The 24,673-nt window shown below is 34.8% G+C and overlaps 1 protein-coding gene across 1 annotated transcript in view; it reads right to left on the bottom strand.

Annotated features, from left to right (window-relative positions):
• LOC139139761 (sorting nexin-13-like) overlaps positions 1-24,673 on the bottom strand; it is a 63,040-nt gene that overhangs the window by 19,649 nt on the left and 18,718 nt on the right. Inside the window, exon 4 of the mRNA XM_070708660.1 lies at positions 17,811-17,900. Within this exon, the coding sequence (XP_070564761.1) occupies positions 17,811-17,900 (90 nt within the window). The remainder of the gene's footprint in view (positions 1-17,810; positions 17,901-24,673) is intronic.

Genomic DNA, 24,673 nt, shown 5'->3' on the forward strand with positions numbered 1-24,673 from the left:
GCCAGGATGTTCATTCTATGGTATTTGATGAGCCTTCTGAAGTATAGCTTTTGAATTGAAAGATTCTGAGTTTGGCAATTGTATTTCTGTCAGTATCAGAAGCATGCACCAAAACAGAAAATGTTGATTGGCATTTTACTGGTACATTAAAATATTTTATTCTGAGACTCTGTATTTTGAATAAAATTAAAATTGTGAAGGTACAAATACCAGTAAATATTTGCCCTCCCATGGCAATTTGAAAACCCTCTCCCCATTAGGAAATATTCCCACTGTCCCAAACCAAAATCACTCTGCACTACCCTCGCTCCACTAAATACATTCCAACAACAATCTTTTTGCCACATGCTTTTCCTTTACCTATTGTCAAACTCCTACCAAATCATAGTCTCTGCCTGCCCATTAGGTCTTTTTTAAGTTGCCAACTGAAGAGTAGGTATGCAATTTCCCTGTTCCTAAAACAGGAAAACTGCCCATCCACCCGTTCTCTGCCCACTTATAAAAGTTCGTCCACTTGCCCACCAAGAAAACGTTTATAATAAAGCAGCTTTATGTATTAATGACTTTGTTGGCTGCCATGCAGTAGTCATTAGCAGCTGCAGTCATTGTTAAATACAATATTTCTGTAAATCAGTATCTTCAAGACAAACAAATATACATTAACCTTGTATGGTAGTACTAGTATTTCATTTTCAGGAAAGGTAAAGCCACAGTCATTTGAGCAATTAATTTTAGTCCTGCGCAATGTAAAGGTCTGTGGTGCACATAACATAGGAAACACAGACTTGTATGCAGGACTAGATGCAGTTGTACTGACAAAGGTACTGTCACTGGTAATTACCAAATTGCAAAAACTTTATTTTGCACTGAAATGTTACATATCACCTGGTATCAGTGAATTCCCCACATCTTACAGGTGTTCATCTCTTACACTAATGTTTTACTAACGTCCAGAATTCAAAGATAATGAGTGACAAAAGATGCAGAAAGAGTTATATATCAATGCAAACTCCAAATGTATGACAAAATAAGATGATAGTCATCAATTTGTTCTCATTTTGTTATAAAAAAGCCTGCAAGTCATTTTACTAAGAAAACTGGCCATCTTAGGATTCTATGAACAACGTAAACAGCAATTTGGAATGTTTAAAACAATATACTTCCATAAATGATACCACATAAGTTCCAGTTTTTTTACTCTAATACAGAAGGTCGACACTCATACTAGACCAGAGAGAACACTAGAACTGATTTGATAATTTCTAAGATTAAACACAAAGCAGCTGAATTCACTGTTCAATATGCCAAGGCAAAGAGCTGGTATAACATTTTTGTCATTGGTAAAATCAGAAATATAGGAATTATTTCAAACAGGCTGGAATCTTAATAGCTACCTTCACTTCCTTATTATTAGTTTGTATAACCACCTTTCCATCCCACTTCCAGTTTTCTATTGTTTTGTAAAATCATCTTGTGTGCTTGTTAGCTTGATTTTTTACCAACCTTGACAGTAGTTTTGGACATTTCATATATCTCAGGTATTTATTTACTTATCAATCAAATAAACAATTTTATCTAATCGTTTCTTTTAGTTTGTATGGTACTTCCAACACTTTGCCATGTTTCTTTAACCCTTTTCCTGCCAGACAGTATCACTTCCCCATCAGCCAAGCATGTATTTTCACCCACTTGGCTTGGTATTTTATAGCATCTTTAGTCCAAAAAAATCAAGTTTACAGTATTTATGTTTTTAATAGCCTTCAAATGTGCAGTATTATGTTAAAATTAACCATATGTTGTGTTTCATTAATTTTAACCATCTTGACTTGGTGGTGAAATATGGACTTGGCAGGAAAAGGGTTAATAGTCAATACTATCATGAATCAAGGATACACTTCACAAGTAGCATAAAAACCATTTTCCATTCCTCCGGATTATTTCCACATATTTTCTCTCTGTCACCAAATTCTATACTTCAAACTTTATGATGATGTTTTGATAACAAATCAGTATGACATTAGGTTTATCAGATTCAGCTGGGTTATATGCTTGGCGTCTTTCAAGGAATACTGTACATTTACCACATTTACCATTCACTGCTGAATGTGATATGTTGCTGGAGATAGGACTGGAGAAAGACACAGACTTCAAAGTAAAATAACACATCCAGTATTATATTGCCATGCAAAAATAATGATCTGCATTACTGCAAGTCAGTTTAGGCATAAGTTTGCCATGTATATAAATCCAGATCATTTCTTTAAGCTGGTCATCAGTCTTATCCCTGGCCATATCAATGTAATATTCTCTCCTTCAGTACATATCTTGAAGCATATGTCCCTACTCTGACATACCTTTCAAAAGCTAGATATGGTATCCTGTTTCTCTCAAAATAAAAAATAAAACCAACACTCTGATTAGACAGAGATATTAGAGCTTCCCAGACTGGAATTGTGTGTCTTCAATAGAATTCTCATATCAAACATTTTACATGTGAGTCCTGATGACATTTCTAACTTCATCAGAGTTGCCATGGTTACTTGTGCAGGCAATTGATGTTCAAGAGGGTTCTGTGATTTCCTCCTTTGCCGATAGCACAGACAGCATAGGTGCTGAAGGCAACATCATATTTTTTGCCAGAACTGCATATTACAGATACACTGACAGATTTCAAAAGAACTCATTTCATTCACACCCACCAGGTTTCAAGTTCTGTACTCATTCTTAGGCAAAAAAAAAAATTGTGCTGATCCAATAACCTGAACTACCCTATTTTTTACCTGCCGATCCTAAACCTTTTAGAGCTCCCTGAACACAAAAGTAAAAAAAGAAAGGAAAACCCACAAAACCACGTGTTCGTTACTTTGCGTTTAATTTTTGCTTGAACGGGGATGTCTTTTATGTTTTTATTCCTTTCATATGCTATGATACATTTTTCTGAAAAAAATTTGGCTAGTATTTGATTGCCCTTAACCCCTGAAAAATGCGCATTTAAAAATAAAATATTTTGAAAAAAAACCTGCCTACCTTACCTACCTACTTTATTTTTGAAAACCATGATATCGGAACGGCACAATTAAGTTTTTTGGCCTTTACCATGCTTTAAACTTTTCAGCTTACAAAACTGTCAACATGGAAAGACAGGATCCGAAATGTTTTTGATAATAAGAAATGCTGTACCACATGCTGAAGTCATATATCTCAAACTGACATATACACTATCCATGAAACACTATCTGCATTTCCTGATACATGTAAACAGTAATGTCATATCTTGATAATTTCACCAAAAAATCTGACATTTTTCTGTATCAAGCATGGAAGCATGAGTGGGTCCTTGTGATGTACAATCATCTTGTCCTGAACCTTTGGCAGTTATGGAAGAGAGTATAGATAAATGATAAAAAGCAATTCTATGACAAGTATCATGTACATATTGCTTGAACTATGATCTTTTAAAGTGAACAGAAATTGTGAACTACCGGTACATGACTTCAAGACTGAATGAAACATGAAAAATATGGAATTGACGGACATATTTTGAAGATGGGTGCTCTTTCCAAAATAATTGCACTCACTTGAATGCATTGAAGGTTTTAGTATACATCACTTAGAATTAACAGAGTATTGCAAATCTGAATAAATTTCTACTTTACATTGCAAACTCTCGGGATGTGAAGCAGAAATCTCAACAACTCCCTTGGGAACTATCAGTATTTTTGGTCATTTAGATTTCATGACAACCACAGAGGCACCAGACATATGTAACACTGTGATTTGTATGATGAACTAAGACCTTCCCACAATGCACTGTATATTTGTATTTTAACAGTACAGACATTAACTAGCATCGATTTCAATGAATGAAAGACAGGCGTTCATATGCCACTAGATACCAGTACATTTGTACAGAGAGAATTGAATTTGTTTTCTTGTCAATAAACCATGGTAAAAATACACTTTTCACAATAAAATTATTACATCTAAATGTTCTTTATACTTATATACGGTGTCAAGTTTCTCTGATCAACAGCGCATTGTTTTAAATCTTCCATGTATTATCCAGACTTGTTTCCACTTTAATCTGGCCACAAGAAATCCAACATTCCTGTTGGTTCCATCGGTTTCCACTGGAAATTTTTTCTCTTAAAACATCTACATGATTTTGTCAAAAAAAAACCAAATAAGTTTCCAGTCATTGTCCCATCACTTTGACACAGGGGTGTCTTGTATGACAGTACACCAGTATGTTACAGAAATGACCACAAATCTGCTTGGTTGGATAACATCAACACATAACTTTCACTAACTTCAACCTTGCAGCTTTGGGACAAGATCAATTTGGAATTGATTTACATTTATGATAAAAATGCCACTTGACTTAACAAGACCATTCTCTTTACTACTGACAAGTCACTTTGCTGTAGGAAAAGTAGGCCATTTACTGATATCACAATTTCAAACTCATTTACCAAAGCAGTCACCAGTCTTGATTTTCATAGCAATAGTAGCTTAACCCTTTGACTGATAGAGTAAAGATAGTATGTGTAAGTCGTGACTTCACCTCCAATCTTCACTGACAGTGAGCTAGAATGAAATTGAAAATGAAAGATACATGTACTGTACCGGTAATTGTGTCACCGTGGTTGCATATTTACCAGTATTTAGCAGACCTGATATTCCAGCGTGAATTAATTTAATCAGTGATAGGATATTGCAGTGTACCCAAAAGATTTAATTTTTCTGTTTACCACTTGTAAAAGTGACTGTTTATTGCTAAAATTCAGCCATATGGCATGATGAGACAATACATGTAACATTTTTTAACGTATCTGACTGTTTAAAATACTGACTTCTAGATGGTTTTCTATCTCATGAAAGCTTTGCTAGTTTTTGATATATTTGACATAAATACACCATTCTGATTCAATATGAGCACATGCCAGCTATGGTATAAAATAACATAACAGTAGCATAAACTTTTAGAAAATTTGTAATCAGAACAACCTAATGAGAACATTTGACTTAAATAGGCTGCACCATACCAGCCTTAATCATCACTATCTGTCTTGTTGACAATCCTTGGTCACTTGTGCTTAATTTACATTCACACACTATTGGTTAATTTTGAAATCTGGTCTCTTCATTTTTAGATTCTCAAACTGCTAAAAAAATCATTTGTAAACACTAAAAACACATGCTGGTAAAATGTTATAGCAATAACCCACTTTTGTTACTTACACAGGCTCTTCTCTTGTACAACATACTTCTATGCAGTTATTACATATCATATATTATTACTACAACTTCTTCTTTCTTCAAATGCGCTGATACAAGCCTTTGAATACTTGACACAACCATCAAGGCAATCAACTTAAATCAAAATAGCACTTTGTAGACTAACAACATAAGACATAATTTTTGTCAAGCAATAATGAGTCCAGTGATTACATCAGTGTACAGGTAGGTACACATGATCTGGTTCAAACATGACATCAAAAACCCACTTAAAATTATTGAGTTAAAAAAGAATATCAGTCACCATGAAATCAAAGATGACATCCAAGGTTATAGAAGGTTCTATACATATGACAATCAATTCTATCTGGGAATAGCTTTTATAAATATAGGCTCATCTGGTTTTCAAGAAATTGATATCACTTTATCCATTTTACTTCCAAGACAAATCTATTCCTTTTGAGTCCCCTGAAGACCCATCATCCAATACCTTGTGGTAATACCTAGATAACACTTGTGACTGCTAGTGCTATTTCATGTGTACGCAGGCAATATATTGAATTGCATCTGCCAAATTGTGAAGTGAATACATCTGAGAGTAGCATGTTGTAGATGGTATGCATCTGCCAAATTGTGAAGTGAATACATCTGAGAGTAGCATGTTGTAGATGGTATGCTGTCATTCAAGGACTGGCAATGAATACCGAAGAGTTCTGAGGAAGTTTGGACATTAAACCAGTAATACTACTGGCTGTTGAAATAGTAGTTCTGTTAGAGTACAATGTCATTGTTTGTATGATCCATTAAAGAAAACATATTATGAATTGCAAAGCACAGTGTACATGTACTTGCATAAACATGATGATCATCTTACTGAGCAGAGAATGGCTGTCATATTATGTTTGTACACACACAGTGACTCACCATGTAAAACATATAGAATATTGCTGCAATGAATCAACAGTTATAACTTTTTTACCTTAGAATGTTAAAATTCACCTCCAAATAATCAAAGAAATTAATGTTATTGCATCCTTATAAATCAGGGTATCATTACATGAAAAATATTAGAAACAGCAAGAAGCAATCAAATTATGTTACTGAATGCAATAAAGATTTTTATCCAAAGTAAAAATATACGGTAGTAACCAAGAAGTCGGGTCAAAATTTCTTTCTTTATTCCACGGCCTATACTGAACATTGCTTTTAACACTGAGTACGGTACAAGAAACATCAAATGTATGGGTTCAGTAACAAACTAGCGAAATTGAAAAACACCTTGCAGATACTAGTTAAACAATCAAGTCTGGAGCCAGGATAATGAAATAGGAGGCCAGGAAAAGTAAGATATTCATGTAATTCAGTACATTTGCAGTGATAAGAAATGGAGACTGAAACACTTCAGTTCAATGCAATCATGACCATTCTTCAGCAGTCCGGGTTATGTCCATAGAGAGGATAGTACGATTGACCAATCAGCGAACCTGCCGCCGCCAACGTCATGAATACTTAACCATGCAAACCTTGGCTCGTACATTGCAACGAGTTTGGAACTTTTCGGCTTGATTTCGCCCTTTATTTTTAGCACTGGGTAGTTTTTAGTTGTAGACGTTACGCACAATGTTCAGTGCGGCCGAGATGGTGACCGACACAAGTGGTTAGTACATTGAAAATTACTTATTTGGATGAATTTCCTGGCCGGGTACGGCTCCCAGAAATCAGCATTTGACCCTTGTAAATCTACAGTAAGTTATTTGTCGCCAAATATCGCCTATTTTTGGTAAAATTTCAATTTAACCTTGCCATCTGCAGTATGCAGAATTTTTCAAGCTTTACAAAGATGGGTCAACTGTTTTAGTCGGTCATCGGAGCACGATGGAGCACGATTTTTTCGATCACCATGCGTTTCCCGGTACGATTGACCCTTCGCTCAGAAAAACGCGCGCCGGATCAATCGCCGAGAAGTTAACCAAAAGCTGGAAAAGAGAACGAAAAACGTCCAATAACTCTTTGTCGAATATGGTTAAGGGTAAAGAAACTCAGAAAACTATTCCTGAAGAAATCTTACAATTTTTAACCGGTAGAACGTCGCCAATCGACTGGAGCTAAGATACTTCCGGGTAGCCAACAGTCTCACTCGATCGGTGGATCTGTCAGGTCATATCGCGATCTGAACAAAGTGAACCAACGTAACCTTTGACCCTTGTTACATATACAGTACGTGATTGGTTCTTGCCTTAATTTCATTACATATACGGTACGCCATTGGCTCTTCCCTACTATCCTCTATATGGACATAACCCGGACTGTTCAGAGGGATTAAGTATAGTAGTGAGTGTATTTCACAACAAAACTTAGATAAGAGTGTTTCTACAGTACCATGCCTGCATGATCATGGAATTTAAATTCATTTTACATACCCACTGTTAGAGGAATTATGAAGACATGTTTCATTGACCCCAATGTGTTTCGCATAATCTTGAAACATGCAGAACTTTTATGTGAATGCTAACAAGCAATATAGCAATCAATACAGCTCCTCTGTTTAACATGATACGGGGATAGCTATACTAAATTTTGTAAAGTTTGTCAAGCACGGCAAGAGTAACGTACATGTCAGATCACAGGGTAGCCAGGCAGAAAAAACAAACAAACAAACAAACAAACAAGCAAACAAAATAAACAAAAATATACAAACATACAAATAGGCATACAGATACATAAATAAATTACAAACAAAAATACAGACAAACATAAACAACAAAGAATATCATGAATAAATAAACATACAAACAGATAAACATCTATATTTATATTTATATATATATATAATATATATATATATATATATATATTATATATATATATATATATATATATATATATATATATATATATATATATATATATAATGTGTGTGTGTGTAAGAGACAACAGCATATCGAAAAATAGTGACAATGTCACTGGTCGCTCCCATATAGTTATCAAAAACAAGCTAAAATCAAGCTAAAAGATTTTTTTATCACAAATAGAAACAATTCCCCCAATAAAATAAAATTATACAAATTTCACCAGAATTTGATAAAATCTTACTGACGTCACCCGTAAAAACCTCTACACTAAGTTTCAACTCAATCGGACGTGTGGTTTCAGAGTTAAAAAAAATTTTTGATCAACAATGAAAAAATAGCCAAAAAATGCAAATATGCAAATTTCACCACGATTTGCCCAGATTTGAGAAAGGTCACTCCTATGCACTTCCATACCAAGTTTCAAATCAATCAGACTTGTGGTTTCAGAGAAGAAGATTATTTGACCAAAAATGGGAGAAAATTACAAAAAAATTCATGAAAAATAGCAAGTCCAAGATACTGACCCAAGATGTGCACATCATTTCAGGTCAGCCCAAAGTACTTACATGCTAATTTTTCATCTAATCTGCTCAGTGGCTATTGAGATTTCAATAAAATGTAAACTTGTAAACATATATACATATGGCTATGGGAGCTAACAAACGACCCAATGGTCGACACAGCTCTGCTGTGTTATGAAGAGAGCAACGTTTTGTGACATATGTATTGATGAAGAAGGTTGAGATCTTTGATAGCTCATTTCAGGATGGCCTGACCTAAAATGGCAAAATTAGCTGCAAAAATACAAAATTGATGATTTCATCATAATTATGTATAAAAATGTATAGCAAATATCAAAGCTATCACATGAGTAACTTTTGAGAAACAAATATTTTGACCAAAAACGGCAAAAACTGACCCAAAAATACAAAATTGAAGATTTCATCAAATTTCACTATATCACACTACCGTATTCCTCCGATTCTAAGACCCCGCCCGTTTATAAGACCCCCCAGGATTATTTTATCGATTCGTAATTGGCCGTTAGTTCGTTTATAAGACCCCCCAGGGGGGTACACCCGAATTTTGACCGGAACAATAGAGCCATTGTCATGTAATGAGACCAGAGTATCCACAACACCTACGCTGCTTATCAAAGTCACAAACAAGTGTCAAAGTGAAGTATCAAACCTCACACACACACACACACGCACACTAAGCTTATTGTTGGGGTTTGGAACATGTCAGTCGGGAACAGTGCTATCATTTCCTGGCGATACTACACTTGGATTTCACTGCCTAAATGAACAATATAAAAGAGTTGGATTTTTTAGTGTCTCGATCTAGTACAATGTCGTCTTTTCGTTACTGTCATTTTGCTACCATCAAAATAAGCAGATTTTTCAACATCTGATTATGTACGAATCGAAAATTTCGATGCAATTTGGCTACCATGAAATGAACATTTAGGATAGTCGGGTTTTCAGACTTGTCGATCAAGTACGATTCGCTCATTTCATCACGATCAAACAAACACAATTTACACTCATACAAACACAAAAAAGTTTGGGTATCAGTTGTTCTCTTTTTGGAGACTGTTGTGGCCCTTAAAAGGCCGTTTCATTTTTTTGGTCAGCGGCATGATTTGATCTGTTTTAGTGAATATGTACGGTGAAAACAGTACCTCGGACTGATTGCTTTAGCAGAGGTACAGCCGCATTATTTGCCAAAACACCGACGTGACATTTCTCTGCCATGCCAACTCTTGGAGAATGGATGAATGCTTTCTTTTTTGCCTTCAAGTAGTATTTTTTGTTGACTGACACGTCACGATCGATGATATTCGAAAGTAACCGTGCCCGGTATGAGTGCTGCATCTCGCTTCAAACTTTCATTTTGCAACCATCTTGAACACGGCTACAGCATTTCGATCGTGTATGTTGTCTGCATCTCGGCGAAGTTCATACGGCAAACCAAGTTCTAGCTGATTGCGACGGTAGTTAGGCATGCCGACAGCGAGAATGTTTTTAATAATTACTTTTTTTCTTACCCATGACGACCGTGCACTGTCTTATGACTTTTCGGCTCATAAAGTCTACGATAAATTGACGCATTTTTATAGGATCTTGTGACGATGTCGGGAAACCCTTTTGTTGCCGTTATCAATAGAAAATTTGGGACGTGTGAATGACACGAGCTTTGAACTTGCTTCGCTCAACTTTTACACTTTTGTTTTCATACCACTGAGGCAAAAGACTACGGCACATGAAAAAGTTGCTCTTTAAATGGTGTGCTTATAAAGATTTTTTCAACAGTTTTCTTTTCTTTTGTGATCATTGTGAATAGCTGCACGTTTTCTCTTACGTTCAAATTTACCATTAAAGTATAAAAAGATTTTTTCAACAGATTTCTATCACGTAGGCTAAGTTTTCTTTTGTGATCATTGTGAAGCGCTGCAAGTTTTCTCTTACGTTCAACTTTACCGTATAAGCAACCAGTGAAAATAGAAATATCATTGGCATCGTAAAATCTTTCAAAAAGACTTAACCCTTTCACCCCCAGTTCCCTGTATACAGGTCCAACTTTACCATAGAAAACAATGGATTTGGGACAAACCGTGGTGGTGAAAGGGTTAATGACGACGATATCGACTTCGACTGGTTTGACTTAGATGAAGAGGGCAATTATTGTGTTGACAAACGAAACGCGATATCCAAAGTTTCTTCCGCGCATGAACTGAAAATTCTTTGAATTTCTTCCGTTTATGTTTCATCAATTTTGTAGTTTTTCTCATGCAATGAAGGTATTTATTGTTTGAACGGCATTTGTGTGTGTCCTTTCCTGAACTAGTCCCAGCAATGAGTAGAACGATAGTGTAACAGATTTTCAAGATTATGCACGCTTTCGAAGTCTTGCGAGGGAAAAATACCCAACTTCATAAGCTTAAACGGCCCTATATAGGCCTACTTACAGTTAGAACAAAACGTGCATGATCGTACCATATTCCGAACAGTTGATCATAGATGACTGAATTCCACATCAGGAGACATTTCGGTCATCGATACAAGTAATAAGAAAAACTTCAGGGTGTATTGCCAAAATTCAACACATCAATATAAAGCAGATTGGCGCAACAATCTTTCGTCTCGGCCAGCCGATGCCTCAACACTTTACCTGTTCGAGCCTGCCTGTTCGTAAGATCACATTTCGTTTCGAGATACGGTTAGACTTTTTGAAACTAGGAGCAAATAATAAAACTCACGACGTGTAATTGATTGTTTATTTTAAGGAGTACAGTAAGTGAAAATCGTACATAGAAAACATCGGACGGACACCATCCCACTGAACAGAATTTTACCTTGACCTCATGCACTGACACCTTTGACCTATTGCGTAAATTGACCAATCACAGCCAGCGGAACTTCAGGGACTTTCCCTTCACTCATTGTCTGACCTTTGTGGCCATGCTATGGGGAGCTAGCTGCTGCTGCTGAGGAACGTACTTGTTCATGTTGTTGTACAAAGTTTCGTGGTGATTATCTATTCACGAAATACAAAGATTTATTGCTATCGTATTGTTTAGTAAAAGAAGGTATGGCAATACGTTATATTTCAAGACTTGTGGATCTCCACTAATTTATACTTGTACAGATTGACTGCCAGTATCTACACAGCATGGCCATGAGTCGATATCACAAGTATGAGTTGTCTGTAGCGTGAATCAAAAAATCATTGGCATAAAATATTGCATAACATTGCATAAATTAGCATAAATTAACTTCGACGTTCGATTTCGCTGTGACATCCGTTTATTAGACCCCCCCATATCTTTTTCGTCATCTTTGGTTCTGAAAAGGGGGTCTTAGAGTCGGAGGAATACGGTAAGAGAACCCCCAGGAACCTGTATACCAAATATCAAAGACATCAGACAAGTATTTTGAGAAACACATTTTTGACCAAAAATGGCAAAAATTGCACCAAAAATACAAAATTGCAGATTTCATCATATATTCTGTATATCATATTTAGTTTATCTGTAGGAACCTGTATACCAAATATCAAAGCTGTCAGACGAGCGGTTTTGATGAAATAAATTTTTGACCAAAAATGACAAAAAAATTCCTTAAAAATACAGATTTGCTTATTTCATCACAATTTGAACAAATCAAAATTGGGCTATCCCTAGGGACCTGTATACCAAATATCAAAGCTGTCAGACGAGCGGTTTTGATGAAATAAATTTTTGACCAAAAATGACAAAAAAATTCCTTAAAATTACAGATTGGCTTATTTCATTACAATTTGAACAAATGCAAGTTGGGCTATCCCTAGGGACCTGTATACCAAATATCAAAGCTGTCAGACGAGCGGTTTTGATGAAATAAATTTTTGACCAAAAATGAGAAAAAAATTCCTTAAAAATACAGATTTGCTTATTTCATCACAATTTGAACAAATCCAAGTTGGGCTATCCCTAGGGACCTGTATACCAAATATCAAAGCTGTCAGACAAGCGGTTTTGATGAAATAAATTTTTGACCAAAAATGACAAAAAAATTCCTTAAAAATACAGATTTGCATATTTCATCACAATTTGAACAAATCCAACTTGGGTTATCCCTAGGGACCTGTATACCAAATATCAAAGCTGTCTGACCAGCGGTTATGAAGAAGGAGATTTTTTACCAAAAACGCCTTTTTTTGGCACTAATTTGCATATTTTTGGCAATGACAACTTCATTTGAACAAAATCTCATCTACAGCCCATCATCCATGTACACACCAAATATCAAGATGAAATGTGCAGCGGTTTTGGAGTTTTTGATGTTGACGGACAGACATACAGACATACAGACATACATACATACAGACATTTTCCTAGCCTATAAGAATAGCTTCCATTGCCATATATACATATGGCTATGGGAGCTAAAAATAGACTGAAATAATTAACTGAACCGCTCATGCCAAATATTCTACCACGGCGGTATCACTCTTCCCTATACTTCCTAGGGAAGAGTGATACCGCCGTGGTAGAATATTTGGCATGAGCGTTTCAGTTAATTATTTCAGTCTTTTTTTTCGATATGCTGTTGTCTCTTACACACACACACACACACACACAATTTATATATATATATATATATATATATATATATATATATATATATATATATATATATATATATATATATATATATATATATATATATATATATATATTTTATGGATAGATAGAATATAATATAGATGTTTATCTGTTTGTGTGTTTGTTATTTATTCATGATATTGTTTGTTTGTTTATTTTTGTCTGTATTTTTGTTTGTAATTTATTTATGTATTTGTATGCCTCTTTGTATGTTTGTATATTTTTGTTTATTTTATTTGTTTGTTTGTTTGTTTGTTTGTTTGTTTTTTCTGCCTGGCTACCCTGTGGTCAGATATTTGAGTATCAGCTGCAAAAACTCTGAATAGCACATGATACTTTTTCAGAATTTGATTTATCTTTTGTACAACTACCATTTTGAAATTATGGTACAAACAATTCATACATCATGCCTTTCCCTGTTCTAATCACTCGTCTCATGTTTAAACACCAGTATGTTGATTATGAACACAAAACCATGGGACATGCTTAGTATACCCTTGCCAGTATATGACTATCAGTGTATGGAGAAGTAAAACTAAACATAGAACTATGGACGACCTCTTGCATATAAATATAAATTTAAAATAACTTTAAACCTGAGATCATTCACCTTGATATCATTTAAAATATATCATTTGTACTTTAATCATTTCCTTTGCACCCTGGGTCAGCATTACTTAGCACCTAGATTATGTCAAGGTTTATGCATTGCCCAGCTGCACAAGAAATTGGACGAGACGAGAAAAACCGCTGTCAGAATTCAGAGGTAAATTTTCTATAAGTGAAATGCTGCTAATGAATCTTTACAAATTAAATCATCATCTATTTAAGTACAGGAATTTTGCCATGGTTACAATGTCATGTCAGAGATACTCCCCTAGCAACAATGAATGTTACTTGTATTCAATAATTGCTTACTCCAAATACCCCCCCCCCCTCCATGTTACACCTGCATGTCATGGTGCATGTACATGTACACGTGTCTTGTCAAACTGAAATATTACAGATTTATCTGATTGCTAGTTGACTGACTACTTGCATGGCATCACCATATATGACCTTGTTCCCATGGTGATAGTAATTCTCTGAACTGCACACACTAAAACCTTTTTTCATTACAGATAATCTGACCTTTTCCATGATGTAATGTGAATTATTGCTCTTCTCAACAATGTTTCACTCACCATAGTCACAAAGGATCACTAATAATGCTCACAGCTTATATAAGACGTCAGATGTATGACACTACGCAGTAACAGAATGATTTTCAATGCCAGAACAGATCACATAAAATTTTCACTCGAGGTCAATCCTCAAGACAATTAAAACTTGCTGAGTCATGTTTTTACCTTGGTAACATTCTCTATTCTTCTGCCAAAAAAATAATAATTTAAAAATTGGAAAGTTTGACTACATGCTCCTTATTATGTCAATTTATTTTGGTACCTTCAGTAGAGTTGGTTTTTATTTAGCAAGCAGCATTGAAATCTAATGCCATTATTATGTGTGTCTAGGTCAAAGAGTGTGTCTGCATGAATATAAATTTCATGTCACCTTATCTCAAATAGAACATTGTTGTTTGTTACAATATTTCTCAGCCAAACCACGGATGTATAAGAGTTGTTTTACAGACCCTACCCTAACCTTTAATTACCGTAATAAGCCTTACTAATAACCCTAGGCAAATGTCATCTACAATAGAATGATGTCAATACAAATAGGTGCCTTTTCTATGTTTGTTACATCTCTAGCAACAAAACTTGTGTCCACTTTTCTGTTAGACACAATGTCATTCAATGTCATTCAATGTACCTTAATCAAATTACAAATCTCTTCTGCGTGAGAGCAGTGTTGTATATTTGGATGCATTCAAATTCTCCCTGCCAATTTCAAAATGCAATCATCACAGCTAACATACACAACATACAATGTATAAATAGCATCGTAAAAAACAAACTTTTACTGCAGAGTGTTTAGGAGAGCACATCAAGATATGTTTCTCATCTTATTTTCAATGATTATGTACATGCGTGTAATGTCAAAAGTCCTGAACCTTAAAAGCTGTGCCAAGTGCCTGTGTGTACCTTACTTTTCCATCAGCTATGCATGGTATTCATATTTGTTATGGAAGTACCGGTATGTCATATTTATGCATGAAGATTGTTCATTTTTATTACCTATATATTCCATAATTACTATAAAAGATAATAACAGAAAGAAATTAGCAAAATGAATTTGGTAGTGCATGTGTCAATAGGCCAAGACCACTAGTAATTTGCATAATAATAGCCAACTAGCTACTGTCACTTATGCCCACTTCAATTTCAAGAAGAAATGACATGCTCGGGACCTTGGGTGCTAACAAGGAAAAATATGGTACCTTTATTATTTTAAGAGTATCTTGGAACAGAAAGAAGCACAAAAACACAAAATATCTGTGATGGACACATCAAAATTACCATGCCCAATTTGTCCAGCAAGTTAGTGACATTATTCTACAGTACTTATATATACATGTAAACATTTCACAGCACAGCATTGTATCTAATGTCTACCGGTTAATGAATCATACCGGTATTGACAAATGTACAATACCAGTGATAGCAAACAGCTGGGATTATGAACAGCTGACACAAAGATGATCTTATTAATCCATTTGAATCATACCATGAAACAAACTTTGAATGCAGTTGCTAGGTAATATTTTCATGACTGATGGTAATCCAAAGTATACAATGTCATCATTTATTAATAGTAATTGCAACTGCAACAAATATAATATTTCTGATATTTTTGTTGAATGATGACAGATAAGCATGCCACCAGTAATTATTATTTATCAAATAACCATGCAGTGTAACATCCCAATGTTAGGAAAACATCTTCACATTTTCATACTATGCTAAGGAGGTGAAAAGTGGGCACCAATGGTCCCTTGTGGCTGAAAATATGGGATAACATTGGGCAAGTGTGGTCAAGCCAAAGTCAACCATATGGAACGGAATATGCTGTAATACATACTGGATACTGGTACATGTACCTTTTTATTGAAAAATTAAGGAAGCTGGTATGCTATGTTTTAAGCTTCTGATAATAAACATCAAGTTTTTTTTATTTTTGAAATAAACAGATTAGAAATACTTGTCAACTTCTCAGACAATTCGTAACTGATCAAACTCACAAAACCAAAAACTTTGTCAGCTTTAAAAAAAAATTTCTGTTTTGTTCTGTCAACTTAGAACTGTCTACCATTAATTGTCAATACATGCTGTGCACAGCAGTCACTGCCACAGTGTAATAATACATGGTTGTTTAATCTCTGGAGGTTATAGTTTCAGATGAGGATGTAAAAGTTTGGGCAGCAGAATTGCGTTTGACTGGATTTGCCTTCTGTGGAGGCAGGCGTCCTCCAAGAAACCCTACGAGTGTTCTCCCACCAAATGTTGAAATGCTACGGGAAGCCATTTACAAGGTTGGATGAAAGAAAGACGTTGATTGGTCCAGCAATGGGTAGCCAAAGACAGCCAAATTATTCAAATGAGGTTGGTATTGCCATGACAGCGGCACTTGCTCAGGCCATGCGCAAACACCATAAGCCCAGCTGTGAATGAAATGGCATGTGCCAGCTGATGGCTAAATACAATTTCTGCTACAAATATTGAGAAAATTTTTATGTATACCAAATACAATATTTTGGTTGAAACACTCACTATATGTTTTGTGAAACCTATGGATGTATAACAGAGTATTGTTCACTGATGAATTCATGTTCAGACATATCGTCAACAACTGCAGTTAATGTGAAGCATACACTGTTACACCCTCTATTGATACACTCAAATTTTAGAATGTTAGTGAGAATAGACCACAGGGTACTCAGGAGCCATCAATGTTAATAAAAAAATATGAAAAATATGATTAATAAAGAAATGTTAAAAAATATGAAATTATTAATAATAAAAAATATGAAAATATGAAAATTGTAATCATCGTCATCATCATCATCATTCAGCATCATTGGCAGTGTTGAATTCTTAACACTGCCAATGTTGCTGAATAATGATGATGATGATGACGACGATTACAATTTTCATATTTTTTATTATTAATGATAATTTCATATTTTTTAATATTTCTTTATTAATAATAATATTTTTCATATTTCTTTATTAACATTAATGGCTCCTGAGTACCCTGTGAATAGACAAAGAGGCTACAGTTGATACATCAAACAAAAATACTGGAAAAATTACCATGTACCCATTACTAAGATTCTACCCTTTTGAAGGGACAAACTCGGCCATTTTTCATGAATTTTGTTTGATACGAGATACTACTTATATTGTTTGACATGTTGACAGATACTGATTGAATAGGTGACCATGCATATATTTGACCCTGGTTTTACACACGATAAACGAAACCATCACGCAAATGAATTGATGGTCATGACCATTACTTCATTATTGCAATGGTTTCATTGATCGTGAAAACCTTGGGAACATAATAAATGTACCTATTGCCAATGTACTCTTATTTTATTGTGAATAGCTTGATTAAAATGTACTTACTTCTTGCAGTGGTTCATCAATGATGTTGGCTCCTGACAGTCTTTTATCAATTTTATATTTTGGATCACCTTTCTTCACTTGATCAGTCAACTGTAATAGAATGAGATAATGTCATTACACATTTCCATCATCTGAGAGAGTCAAACCAGCAGTCTTGCTAGAATATATCCCACTTCAACATTCCAGTGAAGCAATCTGCAGAACATTTAATATAAAATGTGGCAAATATTTCGGGGCAAAACTAAATATTTTTTGTCATTATCACAATCACAAATGTATCTGCTTTTCTAAATTTTAAGGAATTCTCACTAAATGCTGCTTAGGCTACGTTCACAAAAAATGATTACATGTAGGGGGGGGGGCTGGAGGAATTCAGGGGGACTTGAAAATTTTGGGGGTAGTAGAGGGGGGACTTGAAAATTTTGCTCCTCCTGTAGGGGCGGGGGACTTGAAAATTTTTTGGTTCCCTTTATGTTTTACATTTTCCAATTCCAAGTTTTTATAGGTAATTTAATGAAAAATGAATACCAGTTTTATGTCATCCAAGTGTTGCAATGTTAGTAATAATTTAACAGAATCTAGAACCATTTTGTCACATTCCATGACTTTTATCTTGAAAAAATCAAAACATGTGTGAATTGTTGTAAAAAAATCAAACTTGAGCCAAGTAACAGGGCAGAAGCTGCAACCGTTGATGATTTTTGCAATATTTCTGTGCAATATGTCAACTACAGTTTCTTGCTATCTCCCTACAGCATGCTAAAACACACAATGTTCAGTTTGTCGACAAAGCCAGTATATATAAATATGTATTAGGTGATAATTTAATTAGAGTCCAGACTGACAGTCAGTTGTCAGTGATCCAAATGCATGGTACACATACACAGGCTGTGATAGCAAGCTGTATACTGGACAGTTCAACATGCTGTGGGGAGTACAACAAGAACGCAGTTGTATAAACTGAACAAAAATATTGTCAAAATTATCAAAGTTAATACAGCTACTGCCTACAGGCAACTGTCACTATTAGATACTGCCCTGCTACTGTAGTGTCACCTTTACTGCATACCTGAACAGTGACAGAGATAGCTATGACTCTGATGTACATGGTAGTTGAAGAAGAGTTTGTGTCAAATGACGCTCATGACAATGAAATTTTACTGAACAAGATCAGGCCAGAGAGCAACACATGGAAGAACACATGGAAATTTTTGAATTCTGGCATATGAGAATAATCAAATATTAAAGAAAAAAGATGGGGTCACCATGCTTGATTTTCTAAATTTTCACATTCTTGTCATAAAATATAACAAAAGTTAAACTTTAAACAGTAAAGACAAATGAAAAAATATATGACTAAATGGAATTATTTATTTTTTAACCAAATTTGCAATTATTACACCCAAATTTTCAGAGATGAAAACATATTTATTTGATGGAATATTTTAACCTTCCAGTATAATTGTCAATTTTCAGTAGCATCTTATTCATATATGTCTTGTACTTTTGAAACAATTTTTTGATGGGTCACTTTGCTCAGTTTTATACACTATGACAATTAGCCAGAATTCACAATTTGCCAGAATTCACAATTTGCCTACTCTCTCATGATCTTCATTTTGTATGATCTTTGGCAGGAGCAATTGACCTGGCCAGATTTGGATTAACTCAAGTTGGCTTAGACCAATAAATCCAAAAAGTTCACTGATGTGTTTAAAGAACTTGCCTTGGGAAAATGACTATAGAAAGTGCTAATACCAGTAACAGGTAGTGTTGAACATTTGTGAGCAGAACGGCGCAATACGTGTTTATTATTTCTGTGCGCACATACTTTACAAATATGCGGGCCTGTGATAGTTGAGGGGGGACTTGAAAACTTTTGATCATATAGAGGGGGACATTTGAAATTTTTTTAGGGTATTGAGGGGGAGTATCTGAAAAAATATGAGATTTCAATCGCCATTCCTCCATCCCCCCCCCCCCCCCCCCCCCCCATTGTTTTTGTGAACGCACTTACTGACCAGAGTGGTCACTTAAATGTAAAGACAACACTGAACACTATTTAATGAAACAGTGTAAAAAAATTTGAAACAGATCTGTATGATTCTTTTACTGATTCTAACCAAACTATCGATAATTCCAATTATGTAAAAACTGAGTTTTAGATGTTGTTTATTGATTTCAGAATAGCATATGTGATATACTATCTGTAGGCTAAGAGGACAGCACATCATGTATTCTCTAGCATACATGTACCTTGGTATGCAACACAGTCAAAAACTAAATGTATATCATCTTTTCACCCCCAAAGCTTTTATATATTTCAACAAAATAATTATTGACTTTGTCCTCCATCAGGAGTTATAACCAACCCTTGGATGAATTACTGATAGTAAATTCTCAATAATCAGAAAATTGCATGTTAGTACAACTATATGGAACTACATTGCTCTAATTTGTTTAAAAATGCCACATCACCAGCTCAGACGGACTGCTACATTTGTGTTAGTCTGTTTGAATAATTACCCAGTACTTAACTTCAATATACATATAAATTTGTACTGACACGTTGCTTGATATATTATGAAATATTATGGGCATTTGTGTACAGCTCCAAGATAAGCCATATGCTAGTCAGCAAAACCTAAATCATTCAATTTCAAATTAACAAAAATCAAAATGAAGTACAATATGTTGCCCATGGTTCACATTTTGTAAATGAATATTTTATTTAATGTAAATAACCTATCATACTGTACCAAAATTTCAGTGTCATTTTTTGTTTGGTAATGTTTGTTTACATGTCAAGGTTCATTGTGATCAAACGACAAAATGTCATTGGCCTTTTTGTAGATAGAATTTAAAAATTGTTCACTGGAAAAGCAATCTGCCATGAAATATCCTACAACTAATATTGCTGTTGCATATAAACTAGACACAGTGGCTGAGAAGCTAGTATCTTTCCTGGCACAGCTTGATGACACGACCTGAAACACCTCCTTGATGAACCTCACAATACCTGTCAAATTAGACATGATTAGACTCTATTCATTCGTGCTTTGTACTTGTAGTAATTCAATGCATAGAGTGACAAAGAAATGCCATTTGCTGCTTCTACATGATATGTATATGTAACAGTACTGCATGGTATTAATGGAGTCTACTTTTATCAAAAGCTCACATGAGGAGTGTTTCGATACTGAATGTAACTATGCTATCCAGATAAGAGAAGTGCTTTCCTATTTTTCTACAACCAAAGGTGACTCAAGTATTAAGTTTAATATACCAAGTACAAAATGGAAATGTCTTGATTATTAAATTACGTAGTGATCTGTCAATTCTTATTTGTGTTATTTACAACCAACTAAGCTACAACAGAGGTATTCAATTTTCTACAAAGGTCTCTTTACAAATCTGTGCAGAAATAGGACGTGTTTACACTGCAATCAGTAGAGCTATTTATTTTTCAATTCAAAATTGCACCTGATTTCCATATACATTGCATTACCTGACAAATGACATTGCAATATCTGTCAGGCAATTTGTATGCATTCCAAATACACATACACTGTAATGACATTGGGTTATTGGCTTTATGGACTAATTGTGTTGTATTTCAATGCATTGATATAACAGCCCAGAGGCTCTTTGGGCTAATTGTGTTATATTTCAATGTATTAATATTGCAGCCCAGAGAACAAAGAAAACATCCATTGCCATGATCATTTACAATTTGTCAATGCTGACCTTGAATATCCCAAATTTCACCTTTTGAGGCTTTTATTCTATGTCTTGACAAGACTGCATCATCACTACTTGTATTATTTTGTAAACTAAAACAATTTAATAATGGGAACCTATTGATGGAAGAAAAACCTGCAAAATAAGCAAATCAAGTTGCTTTCATACAAATGTTCAAAACACACTGATCACTATGCAAAGATTATTTATTGCAATTGTATTTGAAAAGAAAATGACAGAACTGATGAAGAGAAAATTGAAGTTTCAATCATAGGATTTGTGACACCACACATCCATATGTCACGGCTAATTGTGAATTCCTGATAATTAAATTGATATTTTTCCTCCAGTCCTTCAGCTCTACATTAGTCATGGGGGTTATTTTTGCTGTACAGCTGTACTCAACTTCTTAATACAACTTGTGGTAAAATTTCTCAAAAGATATCTGCAGGTGTAGGAAGAGCTTTTTTACAAAATATCCATTAGACTACTTTATTTACAGTGGCCATAATCAGCATGTTATCACAGATAATTTCAAAAATTAGGGTGCCAGTCTTCAATAGCAGAAGAATAAAACCACATTTCAAAGATGATTGTAAAACAGGTATTCTCCAAAATATTGTCCCAAGCATTTTTATCTTTTTATAAACATAAATTACATCATACAACATAATCCATATATCATACAGAGCCCAGAGAGTAATTTATTTGACTGTACACGCAACATATCAATGGTAATTCAGGATTACCCTGTCTTGCACTAGATTTTACACTAACATACATGTAGCAATATACTTTTGGGTTATTCACGAAATATAGCACTGCATGGATGAGGGCTCATTGAGTGATATACACATACGGGTACTCTTACTAAGCTTCAGTCCTTTCAGGGTCAGGGCCATACTTTGTGTGTAACCCTATTATTTTACACTTTCCTCTGTTACATGCCCACTTTAATGTTGTTTTAGGGGTAATTTTGGGGGTTTGAAGACACATAACACAACCTACATCAAACAAGCAATGAGTGAATAAAATTCATGCAAAAAATAGTCAGATTTACTACACTGAAGATCGTACTTGATGCAGTGGATGAGCATCGCATTGGCACTGTGCCAGCTACTACTTTCTATGCAAGGAAGGTGTTAACTTGGTAACTTATTTTTCATTTTATTCAAACTCATTTAGATACAGTTTGCTGTGGATTTTATTTATTTAACATATGACATAAACAGTTTTTTTTTAAAAGTCTCTGCAATTTCCAGAATGCAACATAAATTTCTTTTATTACTTTGAGATTAAAGGGGGAATTTTGAATCCCATGGCTGGAAGTAGGTTGCTTTTCTGCCTTGCATTTGAATACTAGTATAAACTAATATTTGATAATCAATTCAGTCGTTATCAATTGTGGAACACATAGCGACTTTGTTGAATGATAAACCGGAGACTCTTTATTTTACCGGTAGTGGATCATGTGAATATAGTGTAGCAACCAGGGAACATTTCCCATGACTTTACCCAATGTATACTTACTGGGGCTACAGACTCAACAAAGGTCATAAACTACAAATACGCAACTAAGTCTTGGGGCAAAACCTTGCAAATGATGTCTATGGAATACAATTTTTTACACACTGTAAAAACTGTGAGTTAGTTGTTCATTTGTTTTGCCTCCTTACGGTACATACATACATATATCTATACTGTATTCTTTCTTTCGCCATAAAAGCTTGATGTAGGTCCAGACCTTCAACGGTTCTGGCTAATGAGATCCATTCATTTAGCTCCCATGCTCAGCTAGTTCACTCTATTCTATAAATGACAGTTGATTTAGCTGAAATTTACACAGAAAAGACTAAGTAATTGAAATCAAGCTGACTATGTGCATACAGTATGGCAATGTAGTGACAACTCTGGGAATTATTCAGCAATCAGCGTATGTGAACTCTTTGGATATTTGATCATGAGATCTTGGCCTTGTCAGTGACATACAAGCCAAAAGTTCACATGAGGTAAAAGCAAGAGGATGCTACCATTAGGCTCTTTTCAGCAATGTTTGTACCGGTATGTGTCTTGAACAAGACTGTCAGTAGTCAAGTTTTCTTCATCTCATACTAAGATATTAAGAAAGAAAAAGTATTCGTCCTTTCACCAACGCCTACACATAGTTACATTTAATACCACCAAACACAATTCTATCGATCAGCAAGGCTGGGTTTGACAATTTCAAACAAAGACAAACAGGAAAGACAAACAGAAAATACAAGTATCGGAAATACAGCAGCATTTGGTTCAAAAAGCCCTTAAGTATGTACATGTATTAATCACTTTGAAAGTTCTTGTGAGAAATCAGACATGTCAATATGTATTTTCAATTTTAATGCATGCAAGAGTAATGTGTATCTTCTCTGTCAGTTTGTTTCATTATTGTAATCATCATCGATATCATTATTTTTCACAATGTGATTTTTGCCTATGATGTCAATAATGGCAAACTGCCTAGCTTGTCCCTTCTGAAATAATACAATGCCACTTGAGTCCAAAAGAATACATGCATGTTGTGTTCTGTCTAGATATTGTTAAACCACACTGTGATGTCACTGAACAAGAAGTAATGCTGACATGCATCGTCAAGGAGGTACGCATAGTCTTAGACTGAGCATAGACAACATGGACTGCTGGAACTGAGGCACACTGTATCAAAACCCAACTACATCATACATTCACCATACATGTACCTGTAATGTAACACTTGACAGTCTCTATGGTACACGTACCGTACTGGTAGTAAAGTACTACAAATGATTGTAATTTCATGCAACCATTTAATAATTTTGAAAGTGGAGAAACATTGTAAAATACTGTCTTTAATACAACACAATATTTCATATTCACTGCCATTCTTATACAGTAGTTTTACAACTGGAATCTATTCTCAAAGTGAGTTATGATTTAAAAGCTGATCCTCTACAGTAATCAAATGGTATGTCAGGACTTGTGCATTACATATAATTTATCATCCAACAGGCTGTGGAAGGAATGGATTCTACTGGGGAAGTGGATTACACTCACAGCCAGATAAAAGTAATTTACATGTAGTGTAAGCTATGTTTACAGAATAATAC

This window comes from Ptychodera flava, chromosome 9 (genome assembly GCF_041260155.1).
Source record: "Ptychodera flava strain L36383 chromosome 9, AS_Pfla_20210202, whole genome shotgun sequence".
In the NCBI taxonomy this organism is placed as follows: domain Eukaryota; kingdom Metazoa; phylum Hemichordata; class Enteropneusta; family Ptychoderidae; genus Ptychodera; species Ptychodera flava.